At 34.5% G+C, this 17,370-nt stretch overlaps 1 protein-coding gene across 4 annotated transcripts; it reads left to right on the top strand.

Moving 5' to 3' along the window:
- The first annotated feature begins 789 nt into the window (after positions 1-789).
- LOC114265150 (kinesin-like protein KIN-4A) lies at positions 790-17,310 on the top strand. 4 transcript variants are annotated; one of them, XM_082895341.1, is made up of 27 exons: positions 790-1,260; positions 2,397-2,520; positions 3,003-3,149; positions 3,651-3,800; positions 3,974-4,227; positions 5,295-5,482; positions 6,028-6,152; positions 6,633-6,669; positions 7,695-7,786; positions 7,931-8,041; positions 8,359-8,472; positions 8,728-8,818; positions 9,068-9,183; positions 10,639-10,737; positions 10,824-10,937; positions 11,029-11,145; positions 11,256-11,336; positions 11,550-11,621; positions 12,391-12,484; positions 12,569-12,600; positions 12,920-13,017; positions 13,120-13,218; positions 13,412-13,606; positions 14,850-15,012; positions 15,697-15,852; positions 15,928-16,220; positions 16,816-17,310. In XM_082895341.1, the coding sequence occupies exons 4-26, from the start codon at positions 3,675-3,677 to the stop codon at positions 16,120-16,122; spliced, it is 2,769 nt and encodes a 922-aa protein (XP_082751467.1). In that variant the 5' UTR covers positions 790-1,260; positions 2,397-2,520; positions 3,003-3,149; positions 3,651-3,674; the 3' UTR covers positions 16,123-16,220; positions 16,816-17,310. The 4 variants fall into 4 exon arrangements, with proteins under 4 accessions (XP_082751467.1, XP_082751464.1, XP_082751476.1 ...); XM_082895357.1 differs by having other exon boundaries at positions 1,089-1,260; positions 3,915-4,227; XM_082895338.1 differs by lacking the exon at positions 2,397-2,520 and having other exon boundaries at positions 843-1,260.
- Positions 17,311-17,370: the final 60 nt, after the last annotated feature.

Raw genomic sequence — 17,370 nt, 5'->3', positions numbered from 1 at the left:
ATCATTCACATCATGTTGATGTAAAGATGGGACTAAATGGAGTATAAGAAAACTTTTAGGACTAAATGGTTCAACGTTTCAAAAACTAGGACTTATGGGTAAATTTTCCTTTTTTTTAAGGTCCTTGATATTAATATTTTATAAAATAAAAGACATACAATATTTTTATAGTAGTTAAGATCCTTCAACATTTTCATAGAGAAAATTCGACTCAGAGAAATATTAATTTTCATAAATAAATTTCAAAATTTTTCTGAGTTAGACAAAATTTTTCTGAGTCGAATTTTCTCTGTGAAAATATTGAGAGATCTTAGCCAATTTTTTTTTAAACCTCTCCTATTACACAAAGTTGAAGGAATGTTTCACTAATTTTTTTCTTTTTTATATGTATCTAATCCTGACGTATTTACAAAATAAATTTTTTTTTAACTAAAGGAGTTTTCTTAAGTGTGCAAGTGCACACCATGTGCCACTTACATAAAAAGTGTAAGTGTAAGGTGTAAGTATAAGTATAAGGTGTAAGTGTAAGGTGTAAGTGTAAAGTGTAAGGTGTAAGTGGGTTGCACATGGTGTGCAACCTCAAAAAAGGTGTAAGTGTAAGGTTTAATTTTTTACAAAAGGTGTAAGTGTAAGGTGTAAGTGTAAGGTATAAGGTGTAAGATGTAAGTTGCACACCATAACCAAACCCTTAACTAAAATATGAAATAAATTCAGTAAAACGAACGAAAATTCATTTAAAAAATAATTTACGGAAATTATAATTAATTAATTAATTATATTTTTTTTTGTGAAATTAATTAAAAAAAAAAAACCAAAAACACAAGAAAGGGGCCGCATTTGGTGTGGAGGGAGGGAGCTCGACTGGAGCGTTACTAGTAGAGGGGCAATTTGGGAAAGAAAGGGAGCGAAAGCTTTCCACCTTCCTAATTCCCACCGCCGTGGACTGGTGGCAATGTTTGGCTCAGTGAAGACCAAGGAAGCTCTCTCTCTCTCTCTCTCTCTCTCTCTCTCTCTCAGTTTTCTCCGTGGCTACACTGTCTTATATTCCCATCCACCTCTCTCTGTATATATATATAGACACGCAGTGAATATTTCTTCATTCTGTATCGTATCTCTCTCTCTCTCTCTCTCGGCTTCCATATGGAAGCATCATCTGAGGACTGCTGCGTCAAGGTTGCGGTACACATTCGACCGCTCATCGGCGACGAACGATTTCAAGCCTGCAAAGAATGTGTAACCGTCGTACCGGGAAAGCCTCAGGTATTCTCGTCACTTCGTTTGCATGTTTCTCACAATTTGGATTCATTCTTTCAATAATTTTGTGGTTCTCGGCGCAAATGCCTATTCCGTAATTGTTTCTGAGATTCTGTTCATATTGTTCTCAATCTGTTCATATTTGTCCAAATTTGTTGCTTATTCTCTCGGGACCATGCACATTTGCTTTCCTCTTAGCTTTTTTTTTTTTTTTTTTTTCCCTTCTCCTTTTTTCTCTTGCCTATTCATGGATGGATTGTAACTGTTGTGGACTCTAAATTGCATGCGTCTATTTGGTCAATCTGAGGCTACTCTGTTGGGTTTCCATTTGATCTATTTTTTTTTTAGCTATAGGTCTCTTAATTTAAGCAATTTTTCTTACAAAATCAGGTTTGCTTGTTTGTTTTGTTAATTTTTTTGTTGTTTGTTATTTTTTTAAATTTTATTTAAAAATTTAAAGCAAATTTCCGACATATCTGTAAATAAATAAGCATGCAAAGTTATGAATGGTTGGTTTGATGGCTTTTTAAAATAACCCCATCTGAAAAATTATTCAGTTAAAAAAACTGGCTTAGTTCACCAACTAGACAACTCAATTAAAACTATGCACACATGTATGCATGTAGATGTGCTTGTATGTGTGCGTTTTTCAACGAGGTACGTGTTCTGTTTAAAGGTCACCTCACTACCACCCGCACAATAACTTCTTTGACTCAAGTCCTCGTGGCTACCCTTCCTTGCCCTTGTATTGCATACAACTTGAAGTAAATCACTCAGTGGTGGTGGTACCGCATCACTTTCCTTCGTTCTACATGACAAAACCATAAGTTCAAATCCAAATATACGGATCCATGTCGGACACGTACAGTTGGTTAGGGAAATGGGATATATATATATAGTCGGACATTCACCGAAATAGCATATTTAGTAATTCGAGCTTACCATGAAACTATATGTAAGTACATGTCCATATTATGTGTGAAATGTTCAATGATGGCTTACTTGGAAGGACTGGCTGGAGGCCTTTTGTTTTCTTGAATTAATTGCATCTAGATGGATGTTTCTGTCAAGTAGTAGCTTTTGTAGTCCTGTTTGTTATCCAAAATGCCATACAACGGAACTGATAATATTTCAACCTGTAGGGTTCTGCACATGGAATGGTGTATTACCAAGAGGGCAATTTGTATCATCCTATTATAGAAGGGGAAAAATAGGGCAATGTTCATACTTTCATGCTGAAATTCAATAGAATTTAAAAATCATAAGGTTGACATGTGTCTCTCTCTCTTGTATTTGAGTTTCTTATTGATGTGCGTGCTTTCATTTCCATTTGCTAAATTGCTTGCATTCTTCATCATGCTTTGAAACCAATAAAGCCACTTATGAGTAAAAAGTGACTTGGGAAGGTTGAGGATGAAAGATGTGTATTTACTGGTATATGGGATCTGTGACCTTTATAAAACTGGTGTGGCGCAACAAGATTCTTATAGGTTCTTGGCTTATTAAAAAAAAAAATGGAAAAAAAAGAAGAAGATTATTGTAGGTTACAATTATTACTTGGCATAGAGTTTGGATATTTGATTGCTGATATGATGAAACCAGACTGCAAGTTGTGATAGTTTTAGTAATTGTGATGGATGTTGTAGTTTAATGTTAATGAATTCAAAATCTTCTGGGAATTTAGCTGAAATATTTGTGTTTACTGCCTTAGTTGCTGAAGATTTGTTCTTTGTTTGATGATGTTGCAGGTACAAATTGGAACACACTCTTTCACATTTGATTATGTCTATGGGGGAAGTGGTTTTTCATCATCTGCCATATTTGAAGAATGCATTGCTCCACTGGTTGATGGTTTATTCCAAGGATACAATGGCACTGTTTTGGCATATGGACAGGTAAAATTTTTCATAACAAAACTGCATTAAAGCTCCGTTTGTTTCGACATAAAATATTTTACACGAAAAAATATTTTTCTTGTAAATTGATTTTACACAAAATGTTTTTGTTTTTGTTTCTTGGCATTTGGTTGACACTCAAAACAAAAACATTTTATTGCCTAAAAGAGAATTTTTGATTAAATTTAGTAAGCTAAGATATTTATTTGAAAAGGCTAAATGTGTTGAAAAGGTAGTGAGTGAGAGTCAACTTCGTAAAAATTGATTTACAGAATTTTTAACGGCAAGTCATTTTTTGGAAAATGATGCAAAAATATTTTCCTTAAAAAAAGTTTTGTTGTTGTTGTTGTTGTTGCTTTTTGTTCAACCAAACAATGGAAAAAGAGTAAAATATTTTTGACAAAAACATCTTATGTCAAAGCAAACGGAGCCTAAGTGAAAAAAAGATCTGCTAATGCATTCTGATTTTCTATAAGTGGTTGACATTCAAATATGCTGCAGACAGGATCTGGGAAAACATACACTATGGGTACTGGTTTCAAAGATGGTTGCAAGACTGGACTGGTTCCTCAAGTTATGAATGCACTATTCAGCAGGATTGAGACTTTGAAGCATCAAATTGAGTTTCAGTTGCATGTTTCTTTTATTGAGGTTCATTAAACTATTTGTTTGTTTCTTAAAAAAAACCCTAGATATGTCTCATAATGTGGTAATTGGGTTCCTGCTGATGTCACTTTTTTGTTTTCAATGTTCATATATGTCTAGGTTATCCAGTTCTTATTGTTAACCATAATGTGTTACTAAAAGTGGGTTTGAATTTGAAGATTCTGAATGAAGAAGTGAGGGACTTGCTGGATTCAACATCTATTAGCAAGTCTGATACTGGCAATGGGCATGCTGGGAAAGCTACTGTCCCTGGGAGGCCACCAATTCAAATTCGTGAAACAGCAAATGGAGTTATAACGCTAGCCGGATTAACTGAAGTTGATGTTAATACCCTTGAGGATATGGCTGCTTGCCTGGAGCAAGGATCCCTAAGCAGGGCAACAGGGAGTACAAATATGAACAATCAGTCTAGGTGAACCTTGCATCACCCTTTTTGTCTTTCATACGTATCAAAATTTATATGCTACCCTATAAGAATGTTTGATTTTCAGGTGTTTGTAGAACAAAGCATTCAGGTTTTTATAACAAACACAAAATTGGGTTGATTAATAACTTAATTCCTGTCATGTACAGTTAAATAATGTACTTTTGGATGTGGACTTTATTGCTTTTCTTCTGCATGTATCAACATACATTTTTTGGTGCATATGCTCTACCAAAATTTTCATGAACTTGAATGTTTGCAATGTAAGCTTGTTGCAGGGTTAAATAATGGTTTTTAATAAATTTAAAAATCCGAGGAGTTTAAATCAGTGGGAAACAACTTGTCAAGCTGCAGGATGATATACATTTTTAATACTAAATGCCTGCTTTAGCCACCAATTAGGCAGGCAACTCATAGTTGATGTAGCAGATGAATATGCATTTGTTGGTCCTTTTGCTGATTAAATTGAGCGGTAGAAATATATATGAAAAGACTCCATTTTTTATCAAACAGTTTACTTGGGTTTGTCTTGAGATTGGGTGGGTCTCTTAGTGCTTTCGGCTTCCGAATCTGGAAACCAGTTCTCTTGAGCTGAATTAACCAAGTTGGGCAAACCATAATTTGTGCTCTTCTCACTGCTTTGTGTCTCAATTGCAGAAGTCAATAGATTACTTTGTCCTTGATTCATTTTATACATTGACACCTTTGTGCTCAATTCTCACTTTCCTGCTGAACGGTGAAGACTTTAACCCAAAAAGAAGTTGAAAGCACCATTTACATTTTGAAAAGAAAAAAAATTCCTCAAATTATCTCCCACTAGCATCCTAAGACTGGTTCTTTCTTGTTGAATTTGGTTCAAGATAACTCAATGTTTCAACTCTCTTGTTTAACAACAGCATGCAGTTGATGTAGAAATAAATGTTTTCCAATTATCCTATTATAGGGAGGTGATAAATAAGGTATATTTATGTGGTAGGAGTGGATTATTACATGCTTATGCATATGAATCTCCTTTATCTAATGGGATGTGGTTTTCTTTTGTATGTTTCTACTAGTCGGTCTCATGCCATCTTCACAATCACGCTGGAACAGATACGTAAACTCCATCCTTCTATTGGTGGTGAAGCCAGTCTAGATGAGGATATGGGCGAAGAGTATCTATGTTCGAAACTCCATTTGGTAGATCTTGCCGGATCTGAAAGAGCAAAAAGAACAGGTTCAGCAGGCCTTCGATTAAAAGAAGGTTTAACTTTTCATCCGATGTATTTCAATGTTCTTTTTGTGCCTTTGGAGTACTGTAGCAATAACAATCAGTGTGTTTGATTTGAGTTTTCTGGATTAAGTTTTTTGAAAATTAAATTTTTTTGATTTTCGTATTTTTTTGTTTTTAGTGAATATTTTTAAAATTTTAAACATTTTTTTTTTTACTTTTTTAGATGCACCTTACTTAGATGTATCTAAAAAGTAAAAAATTTGTGAAAAAATATTTTAAAAAATTAATAAATACATAAAAATACAAAAAATGTACTGCATTCTTGTATTTTTTTTTTTTGGTTGGTATTTTTGGTATTTAGTGAATTTTTTAAAGATTTTTTTTACAATTTTTTTACTTTTTAGGTGTATTTATGTTAGGTGTGTCTAAAAAGTAAAAAAAAATTGCTTAAAATATTAAAAAAATTCAGTAAAAACAAAAAAACATGGAAAATAAGAAAGTAGAATTTTCTGAAAAGTGTTTTTGAAAAAATGGAACCAAGCAAGCTGAATGCCTTTGTACCTCCTATTGAGCAGGCATTTACATTAATAAAGGTCTCCTTGCACTTGGTAATGTCATTAGTGCACTAGGGGATGAGAAGAAACGGAAAGAGGGTGTGCATGTACCGTATCGGGACAGTAAGCTTACTCGACTGTTGCAGGTTTGATTATATAGAGTTGATCTATATGCTATTTTTGTGATATGTGGTTATTTGAAATTGAAAATAATGGGAAGGTGATGATCTGATGTACAAAGTTTAAATCAATCTTGCCCGTTTTTGCTAGACTATGGTTTCTCTAGCACAATTAGTTGGTTCATAAATGCTTAGACATAATGACGTGGTTGATTTTTATGAAATAAACCTGTAAGGATTTCTCCTCTGCATGTGTGATTTTTTTCTTGGGGTGGGTGGGGAGTGGGCATGTATTGTTGAAATATATATCAAAGCCTATGGTCAATTTTGATGTATAATAAGGTGGTTGAATCATGGCTGATAGGTTTTACCTCCCAGTATGGGATTTCATTTTGTCAGAAGTCGGCAATTATGCATAGGAATTGCCTAAGAATGAAATTTTGGTTTCATTCAGGTTCTTGCGTTTCACTTTATTACAATTAATGCTTGCATTATATATTTTGGCAGGATTCACTGGGGGGAAACAGCAAGACTGTTATGATAGGTAGAATCTTGACCTTCTTATTTTCTCCAAGTAATTTTTGAATTGGCAAAAGCTATGGGCTGAAGGTAGACTTGTGACTTCGCTTAAAAATCCCATGAATTGAACTGAAAGTGAAACAATCAAATGCTGAAAGAAAAATCAATAGATATTTATTGATAAATAGTTGTTGCTTGAGAGAGTATCTAACATGGTAGCAATTATGTTACAAGGGCTTTGGTGTTCTTTTGAGAACCTAGAAATCCTTTAGCACTAGCGTTTTATCATCTATATGAAAAATCAAGTCATTCCAAATCAACATCTTGGTTTATGATCCTCTGAAATTGTCATTTCTTCATTGTTTGCTTACTCTTGATTAGGGTAATAATCTCATTTTTTAAGTCATTGTAGTTCTTTGAGCAGACCATGTGTTGATGCATCATCCTTTTTATTCATGGAAATATAACCTACACTGCTTACAACACTGTTATCAAAATAAAACATGTTATTGTAGAACTACAATGACTTAAAAAATGAGATTATTACCCTAATCAAGAAAAAGTAAACAATGAAGAAACGAAACACTGTTATCAAAATAAAACATGTTATTGTAGAATAAAACATTTACTAAATTTTTTATGATTTCTCTAACATATATGCATCCACAATATAAATTTTTGACTTGATCTTTTATTACATGAAATTAAGTGTATTGTAGCCTATGTCTTTTATCATATCAAAGTTGGTACTTGGTTATCATTCTTTCAATATAGAAAAACATAGACTACATAAAGATCATTTCAATTTGTGTTGGAAACATGGTAAATGATCCAGGCTCCCCCGCTGCATTACATTTGAGGAGTTATTGTTGTTTATTCTATAACTTTTTTTATTTTCTAATTGTTTTTTTTATTAATTCGCCCCCCCCCCCCCCCCCCCCCCCCCCCCATCTTTTCCTGGGGATAAGTTGGTTAGCCTGTGCACCTATGATTATTGTTAAAACCTTTTTCATTCTTGTCTGGTTGATTCTGCCATCATCCTTCTTCCAGCCTGCATCAGCCCTGCTGACATCAATGTCGAGGAAACTCTGAGCACTCTCAAATATGCTAATCGTGCTCGAAACATTCAGAATAAGCCTGTTGTAAGTAACCTTGATGATTATATGTTATTATTATTTTCTTTTTGTTAAATATTTCCACCTCACTATTTGGAGATGGATAGATTCTATTGGGATCAAGTTCTATATCTTTTGATTTCTGAGGGAGCACATCATCTTGTTGTACAGGTTAACAGAGATTTGATGTCGAATGAGATGCAAAAGATGCGGCAGCAGCTAGAGTACTTACAGGCTGAACTTAATGCTCGTGCAAGGGGAGCTTCATCTGATGATGTGCAGGTATATGTCTTCTACAAACTCATTCTATTGTTTTTGTATATAAATTATTAAACATATACAGACTTACTAAAGAAAAGACACATTTGTCTGTAGGATTATATATTTATATGCATACTTGAAACAGCTTGAATGATTGTGTCCCTGAAGATGCTATAACAGACTATTAAGAATGTGAATCACCAAAAGGATGGGGGTTTGGGGATGATTATCACCCTCTCCTCTTGCAAGAAGGGGGTGCTAGTGCATGTTCCTAATAATGGGGATATAAATTATAATAAATACAATGTCCTACGTCTTTCTGTTTACTTGTTTTGTAGGTTCTCATGAAAAGAATTGCTTGGCTTGAGGATATCAATGAGGAGCTTTCTCGAGAACTACATGAATACCACAGCAGACGTGCTGTTGTAGAGCCGAGTGAAACAGATGCTGAAGTATGCTAATATAATTCCTTCTTTATCTTCGAAGAAGAAAAATAAAAGAATTATATATATATTGCAATTTTAACTTTCCTCTTTATTGGCACTAAATTGTGGTCAACAGACCATATTTATTGAGGTTTTGGTCATTACAATAGTTTGATTTTTTTTTTTGTTTGTTTGAGCAGAACATTACAATAGTATGATTGATAGTTTTTTTTTTTTTTGGTTGGCGCTTGATTGATAGTTATATGACATTTTCTATCTCAGGATGGCCCCTGTTTTGTTAAAAGGGATGGGCTAAAGAGGGGCTTACAGAGCATGGATGCATCTGGTTATCCCATGGGTGAAGCCATGACCGGTAAGCTACTTAGTTGTGAGATTATTTCAGATGAATGAGGCTGAAAGCAGAGGGGAATAAGCTTCAAGATGCCATACCCTTAGTTAATGCATGACAGACTTTGATTTTTCTGTCATTTAGTTGGCATGTTATCAGTTTTCATTTTACACAGTATGTGTAAGAGGTGTTTAGTCTCTAAAACATGCGACTCGTATTGCACTTTTCTAGTTCAGTTCTTTATGTTTCAGATGAATTTGCCAAAAATTGCAGGTGAAAATTACATGGAAATTGATGAAGCTGTAGCAAAAGAGTGGGAGCATGCACTCCTGCGAACAACGATGGGCAAAGAGTTGAATGAGCTAAACAAGCGTTTGGAGCAGAAAGAGGTTTCACTGATGGGCTTTGTTTTATGCAGCTTTCTGCCATACATTGTTATGATATAGGCTCAACCCTTAACGGAGAACATATGTTAAACATCTAATATGCCTTTCTTTTTTTAATCTCCCGCATAAAACTGGTTGTTGGGTCACACATCTTGAATATTCAATTTTTTCTCTACGAAAGTTGATACACCCAAAGCTAATGTTTTAGTCTGTTATTTATGACATAGGCTTAAAGGAGAATACAACTAATATACCTCTTTTTTGAGAAAAACTGCTGTTTTCGACCCTTAAAATTTTACCCAAACTACAAGGGTGGATATGCCCAGAGCTAATGTTCTAATTTGTAATGTAAATAGTTCTGCTAGATTTTTTTTTTTTTTTTTGGCTTAGGAAGCCTATTCCCCATTTTTGTCACTATTCCTTCCAAGAGATACAGCCGAGATGAAACTGCAGGCTTGGGATTCTGATTTCTACAAAGTGTCTTGCTTTGCATCCTTAAAAATATATTCTTACTTTTGCAAAAAGCTGCTGTTGCCTTATTTTCAAAGAATATATTGATAATGGTGGCCATTTAGTGTCATTCTTATGTCTACACACATTGATAAATGTTCACACGGTGCTTGCATGGGGCTGTCCACACACATTGATATCCATTAGGAGCTCAGCACTTGTCAGGGGGGAAGTATGAAGAGTGCTTCTAGTGGCTTGTTTCACACAATACACGAATGGGGGCTGTCCACACACATTCATATCCAGCACTGTGTCAGGGAGAAAATATGAAGAGTGCTTCTAATGGTTTGTTGAAAGACAGAACTGATTATGATTATCATACATAATTAACGTCTGCGAACATGATAAATGTTTTTGTAAATTCAGGATCATCTTTCTAACACGCGTTGCACATGGGATTCAATATTAAAGTGATTGATGTTAGAGGCTACATGATATCTTCATCACTGCCATTGCCTGTTTATGCATTCAAGATTTAATGTTTATATCTTTACCGGTATTTTTTATTTCTCTTGGGATAGAGCTCCTCCACTTCTTTATATATATATGTATATATATATTTTTATTTTATCCTTTTAATGTTTCATTTTATAAAAATAATGAAGGGAAACATGTTTTGTGGGTTACATGAATCCAAGGAACACTAATCAATGATCTTCAACAATGAAAATCTAACGACCAACAAAAAAGAGAAACTCCACAACGCCAACTTAATGTAGCAACATAATTACTAGAATTAGTACCACTGGAATCTAAAGTATTTTTTTTCCTGCTCCTTTGATCTACCACTGTGATTTTTACCGAACAATTTTTGTGAAATTTATTTGATTCCTTGGAAATTTTTTATATTTGGCAATTGGTGAATGTTTGGAAATAGATTTTATTTTGTATTCCATTCTTGCAATTTACACTGTTTTTCTTAAAATTGTTTTTTTGACTTATGTGCAGTCAGAAATGAAACATTTTGGAGGGTCTGACACTGAAGCACTTAGTCAGCACTTTGAGAAGAGAATCTTGAAACTCGAGGAAGAGAAGAAAACAGTCCAGGTTATAAGGAAAAATTTTAAAATTTTCCATTGTTAGTTGTCTATTTCATCACTACAGAGGGTGATGATGGTCTGTGATAACTACAGCAAGAGAGGGACCGTTTGCTAGCTGAAATTGAAAACCTTGCTGCTGCTTCTGATGGACAAAGGCAGAAAATGCACAAAGCTTATGCACAGAAATTAAAATCACTTGAGACACAGGTATTTTTTGCTCTCTCCAATGTCATTATGCTGTCTCAAACCTTTGTCATTATTTAAATGCTAAAAATTCCGACCCCCAACCCAACTTCAGATTTTAGATCTTAAGAAGAATCAAGATTGTCAGCTTCAGCTTTTAAAGCAAAAACAAAGAAGTGATGAAGCAGCAAAGCGGCTTCAAGATGAGATAAAGACCATCAAGGTCCAGAAGGTTTGTTCTCATTCCAATGGTTGTATCAAGCAGACAGGACATTTTTATGAAGCTGTTATTTATTATATGACTTTAGGATCCGTCATACTAATTTTCCCTTTCGTTTGTAGGTTCAATTGCAGCATAAGATAAAACAAGAGGCAGAGCAATTTCGACAATGGAAGGCCTCTCATGAGAAGGAATTGCTTCAGGTACTTGACGTTTCCCAGTTATCCGTATAACCTGGGATTCTTCATTTTTAAAAAGCAAACATGTTTCACTTATAAAAGTTTTAACTTATGCATGCTTCGGATTTAATTAATCAAAAAGATTAAAAAAAAAAAAGGCAAACAAGTCGAACATGTTATTTATGGTATGCACGTATATCATTAAATGTATTGTTGATGATGTTTTTTCTCAAGCAGCTAAGGAAGGAAGGCAGAAGAAATCAATATGAGCAACATAAACTGCAAGCTTTAAATCAGCGCCAGAAAATGGTAAAGATTTCTTTCGTACAAGTGCTTCAGTAAAATTATCTAGGGCCTTTCTATTTTTATTTTTATTTTTATTATCTGTGTCTGTACACATCACTAACTTCATTGAACAGTAAGCCTCAGTAGCTGATATGCTTTGAGACTCACTTTTTATTTCCTTAATTATTCTACATTTGGATAATGCATATGAATTATCAGGCAAGTTTCTAGAGCCTTTGTCAGGTTTACAGGAAATAATTTCTCATTATGTTTAGTCCAATGTTGATGATTGAAATGTTTAACCAAACCCTCTCCATCTGCTTAAGCTTTTAGATTAGTTGTCTAACATCATTGCATTTGGATCATCTCACCTCCTACCCTCAAACATAGATACAAGTACAAGAGAGTACTAGATTTCTATTTGCATAACAGGTGAGGGGCACATTTCTTGTACATTGCTGTCAGTTGAATTGATTCTTTTTTTCCAACATCATTGTGAGGTGGGTAATTAATTCAGATGGCATCAACCAAGTACCTAGCATGGCTTCTACAGAGGCACATTATATTAGGGTGCATCAGAAACTTTGATTTTCAACTTTATTTTGTCTGCGAAATGGTTGAATGTCAAAATAAGGTCCTTAATCTTTTGGACCCAAGCTCTGTTAGTGTATAAGTTTTATATTTTGGCCTCAAAGTTTGATGTAAACTCAAGGTCATCTTTCTCTTAGTAGTTATTTGGACAATAGACAAGCAAAAAGACGTGCAGCTGATAATCAGAAGCTTCTTCATGCAGGTTCTTCAAAGAAAGACAGAAGAGGTTGCAATAGCTACCAAAAGGCTAAAAGGGTTGTTAGAAGTTCGTAAAGCTTCAGCACGTAACAACCTTGGTAAATATATATATATATATATATATTTTAAATTTACCCTTTTTAGCATAATATTGCTTCTCAGTAATCTCTCCTCTCTTTCAGTATACTTCAATGGACAAACACCAAATAGGCAGGTAAGTTATCTGTACTTATCATTCCTTCATACTGGATTATGTTTATCTAGAGCCAAAGCCTTCACAGACCTGTCAACCAATTACAAATCAGTTTAGTTCAGATTGGTTCACGAATTTATTTTTAAATCATGCATATCAATATTTTATGTAGTTGTGTTGGTTGACTGGTTTTTGATCAATATAAAGGAGCACCTATGCAGAAGATTTTTATACCTAGTTATAAACTGCTTGGTCAGTTTCCCATTTAACCAGGACCAAAATCCATTATAAAGTTTAATTTAATATTCTAACAATATGAAGTTGCAACATTAATTTTCAGAGCGATGGAAAAAATTTGCAAAGGTGGCTTGATCATGAGCTGGAAGTAATGGTGAATGTGCATGCAGTTCGTTTTGAACATGAGAAGCAAAGTCAATTGTATGTAATCAGTACTCAGTTATGATATTTTATGTGCTTACTGTATTCAATTAACTTGCTGCAGTTTGTTTAACTGTTTAATCAATCAACTCTAAAATCCAGGCGAGCTGCACTAGCAGAAGAGTTAGCCTTATTGAAGCAAGTGGATCAATTATATTTGGATGGACATGGTTCACCAAGAAGAAAGAACGGATGTTCTAGGTATTTGACCATCTATCACTTGTTAATGTTACTTCTAAACTTCTTCTATATTTTATGGAGTGTAGTTTAGTGAGAAAGTGATATGATGGCATGTTTAGTGAAAAGTATTCATGCTCCTTTGATTGAGTGATGGCATTTGCTTTCTACAATTTTGTGTTCCCTATTGGTTGTTCTCCATATCACCAACTGCCAGAATGGAAAGAATAGCATCAATTGAGAACATGCTGAGCACCTCTTCAGATGCCCTCGTTGCAATGGCATCACAACTTTCGGAGGCAGAGCAGCGACAACGTGGCTTTACTGGTCACAGACGTTGGAACAAGCTGCGATCAATGGGGGATGCAAAAAACTTGCTGCAGTATATGTTTAATGCCGCAACAGATGCAAGGTGCAATATTCTGAAAATCCGAATAATTTAATTATGATTGTCCCTTTCTTCAATTGGATTTAAATATATTCTTTTTCCATAATGTGATAATTTAATTTAGCGAGAAAGGTATTTATGAATTTTCTTCTAGCATAGTTCAGTTGAAAAGGCGAAATATGACTTTAGTAGTATGAAAATAATGAGGTAAAAGAATATCATATAAACTAAAGAAACAAGAAAAAGGTATTGTGGTATTTGAACATAGGGAGAACCATAAGGGAAACAATTGTTGAAAGTAATTTTTTTTTTTGTTACAATTGTTGAAGGTGTTTTTTATAGGATAATGATGATGACACAAAAAGATGCACCTTAAACTACCGGTGTTAGGTCTGTATTCTGGAAAAGACTTTTCTTAAAAACTTCTTCCTTCAAGCTCATGCATTGGTACTTGGGGAGGGGATGATAAGAGAAGCGGACTCTCACTACATATTGACACCTGCTTTTGTTCTTATGCAACTGCTGATGTGGTCCATTCTCATTTTTGCTCATTCTGAAGTAAAAATGGAATCATGGATGAAAATCTATTTCACCTGAGGCCCTCAGAAAGCTTGACTTGAAAAGCAGCTTGCGGATGAGAATATGATTGCTGAGTCCTGATTGCTATACCTCCTTTATACTCTTTCAGATATCTTATAATACTAGAAGGGTGGCACGCATATGCGTATGCACTTTACTGCAACTTATTAATTTCTCATTTTTTAATATTTTTCTAAACTACATCTCTCATTAACCAACTCCATTGTTCAGTTATTTCGCTATTTCATGTTATTGTTCAAGTGTGTTGACATTTAGGTACCAAGTTATCATTAGCAATTTTTTGTATCATCCACAACATGATTAGTCCTGGCTACTTTGGTTCTCTATAGTAGTTCTGCTACCTTATTTAAACTTGTAAGTATCATATTTAACTGAAACATGACATTCAAAATTTCCACTTTGCCCTGATTTTCCTCGGCTGCTAACCCAATGTGACATATTTTCATGATTCCATAACTATGTAGATCATTTAGTAGTGTTTTAACATGGTAGAACTCACTCTTTTTGTTTTTAGCCCTTGGCACGTCCATATGGTTGGCTTTGCCAAGTTCTAAATCTCGTGTGAATTTAGACATTGGTTTTGATAATTGCTTTGCTGTATCAAAATGTACTTTTACGTTTCTGTTCAATGTGCAAAATTTTGAGGTGTTTTCTTTGTTGTCCTTAGGTCCCAGTTGCGGGAAAAGGAAGTGGAAATTAAGGACGTGAAAGATGAATTGAATCTGCTTGTTACTCTGTTGCAACAAAGTGAAGCACAGAGAAAAGAAATAGTGAAGGAGCAAACATTTAAAGAGCAAGCTGTGGCCATTGCATTGGCTACATCAGCTTCAGTAAGATTATTGCTCTACAGTTTATGGTCTTCCCACTTATCCAAAATAATAAATAAAAACCATTTATGGTCTTCCTTTGTAGTTACTGTGAGAGTTACATGTATTATTTTGGGTTTAGTTAGTCTTATATATTTTAGTTTAAGGGTATGTCTGCCTATTTAGTTCTTAGGGTTATATTTTCTTATTTTATTGTATGTAAACCAATTAGTAAGGATTGTAATGTGGAATTAATATCATTTTGATTCTCTCTTCTATCAGTTTTTTTTTTTTGGGTGAATATCTCTTCTATCAGTTGATACTTGGTACTCATTGAAAGGTTTCAGTTTAACATCGGAAGCTCTCTATGTCATATATATAGATATATATTATACATACACCAACAACATTTTCTTATTGATTTTAAGATAATAGAAGCTAAACTTGAGGTGAAATATTTTAACTGGAGATGATGTTCTGGGAAACCATATCTAGCCTTTTGTCTTTGGTTTTTCATAGCTATGTAATTATTCAAGGAAAGACCTATATCTGTTGGAGTAGTGGGATTCTTTGGTATATTATAAAGACTTTTGTGGGATTTAGAGCTCATTTCTTGTGGCATACACATTATTGTAGAATTAGTAGTAGTGGCTTGATGGAAAAAATGCTTTCAGTTCACTCATCATTCCATCTGTATGGAAATGACAGGGAGAATCTTCGAGTTCATGCAAATACTTTGTGGGTGATACAAGTGGCCCTTCTTCTCCAGTGTCAATGCCGGCAACAAAGCAACTCAAATATACTGCAGGTGTTGAAAATGGATGGGTCAGCGACTCAGCAGCATTTTTGGACCAAAATCAGAAGGTAATAAATCATACTGGCTTTGGATTTTGATTCTTTTGTTTGTGGTTAATAATAAAGAAATGGCTTTGAGTGCAGATGTTGCAGAAACTGACGGTTGCAGGCCAAGCCGGGAAACTGTGGAGGTGGAAGAGGAGTCATCATCAGTGGCTGTTGCAGTTCAAATGGAAGTGGCAGAAACCTTGGAAACTCTCAGAGTGGATCAAACATAGTGATGAGACAATTATGAGGCCGAGACCGCGTACACAGGCTCTGGCAGACATCATTTCATAGTTTCATAATCATTGGCCTTGTCTTCTGTTTATACATTTCAACTGCTGCATACGATCCATTTGTATTCTCATGGAGAATATAAATACAAATAACTGAAGGTAATGTTTCTCCGCTCTTTTATTGTTAATATTGATAGGTTTTATATGGTGTACTTGAAATTTTACCCATTTCTCTGTAGGTTTTATTTTATTTTTTCCCACAAGTCTCACCTTCAAAATGTACGAGGCTCTGCTTTGTTTCATGATGGGAAAAAAGAAAGCAAAAAATAGATTCGTTTAGTGACAGATTGGGTATAGACTTATCCTTTAACATAACCCTCAGGTTCTTTCTCAGTCTCAAGGTTGATAGCGAGTTTGAACCACTGAACCGGTGGGCCCCTGTTTCAGGATGAATGTGATATAATTGTCCTTCTTGTAGCTTATTTTTCTGGAGAATTTTTGAGTTAGTACTAATTGATAGACACCTGAGCTCACTGTTACATTACCAATGTCAATTAAATTTCAGGAAGCAGCATTCTTTTTTGTTTTGTTTATCATTTTTTAGAGGAAAAACTCCGTACTTAATGGAATTTACTGAAACATAAATGATCTCTCTCTAGAAGACAAGTTGACTTCCAAGTAATGAGTTTTACAGCTGGATATTATATTCATATGCTTCAGTGACCTCCTTACACATTCTTTTCCTTGCTTGTAGGTGCTTTGCAATCCGGTGAGAATGGAGCTCTGCACAGCCTTTCGGCTGAGATATGAGGTGGAAATGGTATGGTAAAATTGGCTTGTCAAATCATGGGCTTCAAGGGCTTGCTGTTGCTTCAGCTGCAATTTTGTTGTGCTGATGGGCTTTTGAAGGTTGTGGAGGAAAAAGCCATCGAAGGTTTTGGATACTTCATAGTATCAGTGCATGCGGTGACCAAGATGCTGATCCTACTCTTTATCAGGGATTACCTTGCCAGTCACAATGAAGTTAAAGAAATTTTCTACTGAATTTTGTGTATAAAACATGCTTCATAATTGGGTTTGTACCCTTTTATTTTCTTTCTGGCTAGAGTAGCGTTTTTTTTTGCCCTTCATTTTGTACAATTATAAGGGTGAATTTGTTCCTATGAAACTCTCTTAATTGATTTGTTATTGTAGAGAATGAAAATGGTTCAGGTATAAAAAAAAAAAGAGGTTACTTTTGCTGTGAAAATGGTCTTAACTTCATTGACAAATAGTGTCACATTTCAACATGATCTGAATTTTCTATAGT

This window comes from Camellia sinensis, chromosome 1 (assembly GCF_055761805.1).
Source record: "Camellia sinensis isolate YWXY chromosome 1, ASM5576180v1, whole genome shotgun sequence".
Classification (NCBI taxonomy): Eukaryota; Viridiplantae; Streptophyta; class Magnoliopsida; order Ericales; family Theaceae; genus Camellia; species Camellia sinensis.
This window is presented reverse-complemented; position numbering and strand designations above follow the sequence as displayed.

Bases quoted from the DNA above. Each gene is read 5' to 3' on its own strand.
- LOC114265150 (XM_082895338.1), top strand. From the start codon at position 1,141: ATGGAAGCATCATCTGAGGACTGCTGCGTCAAGGTTGCGGTACACATT. The intron at 3,150-3,650 runs GTAAAATTTTTC...AATATGCTGCAG, and splicing joins CTGTTTTGGCATATGGACAG to ACAGGATCTGGGAAAACATA. The intron at 7,787-7,930 runs GTAAGTAACCTT...CTTGTTGTACAG, and splicing joins ACATTCAGAATAAGCCTGTT to GTTAACAGAGATTTGATGTC.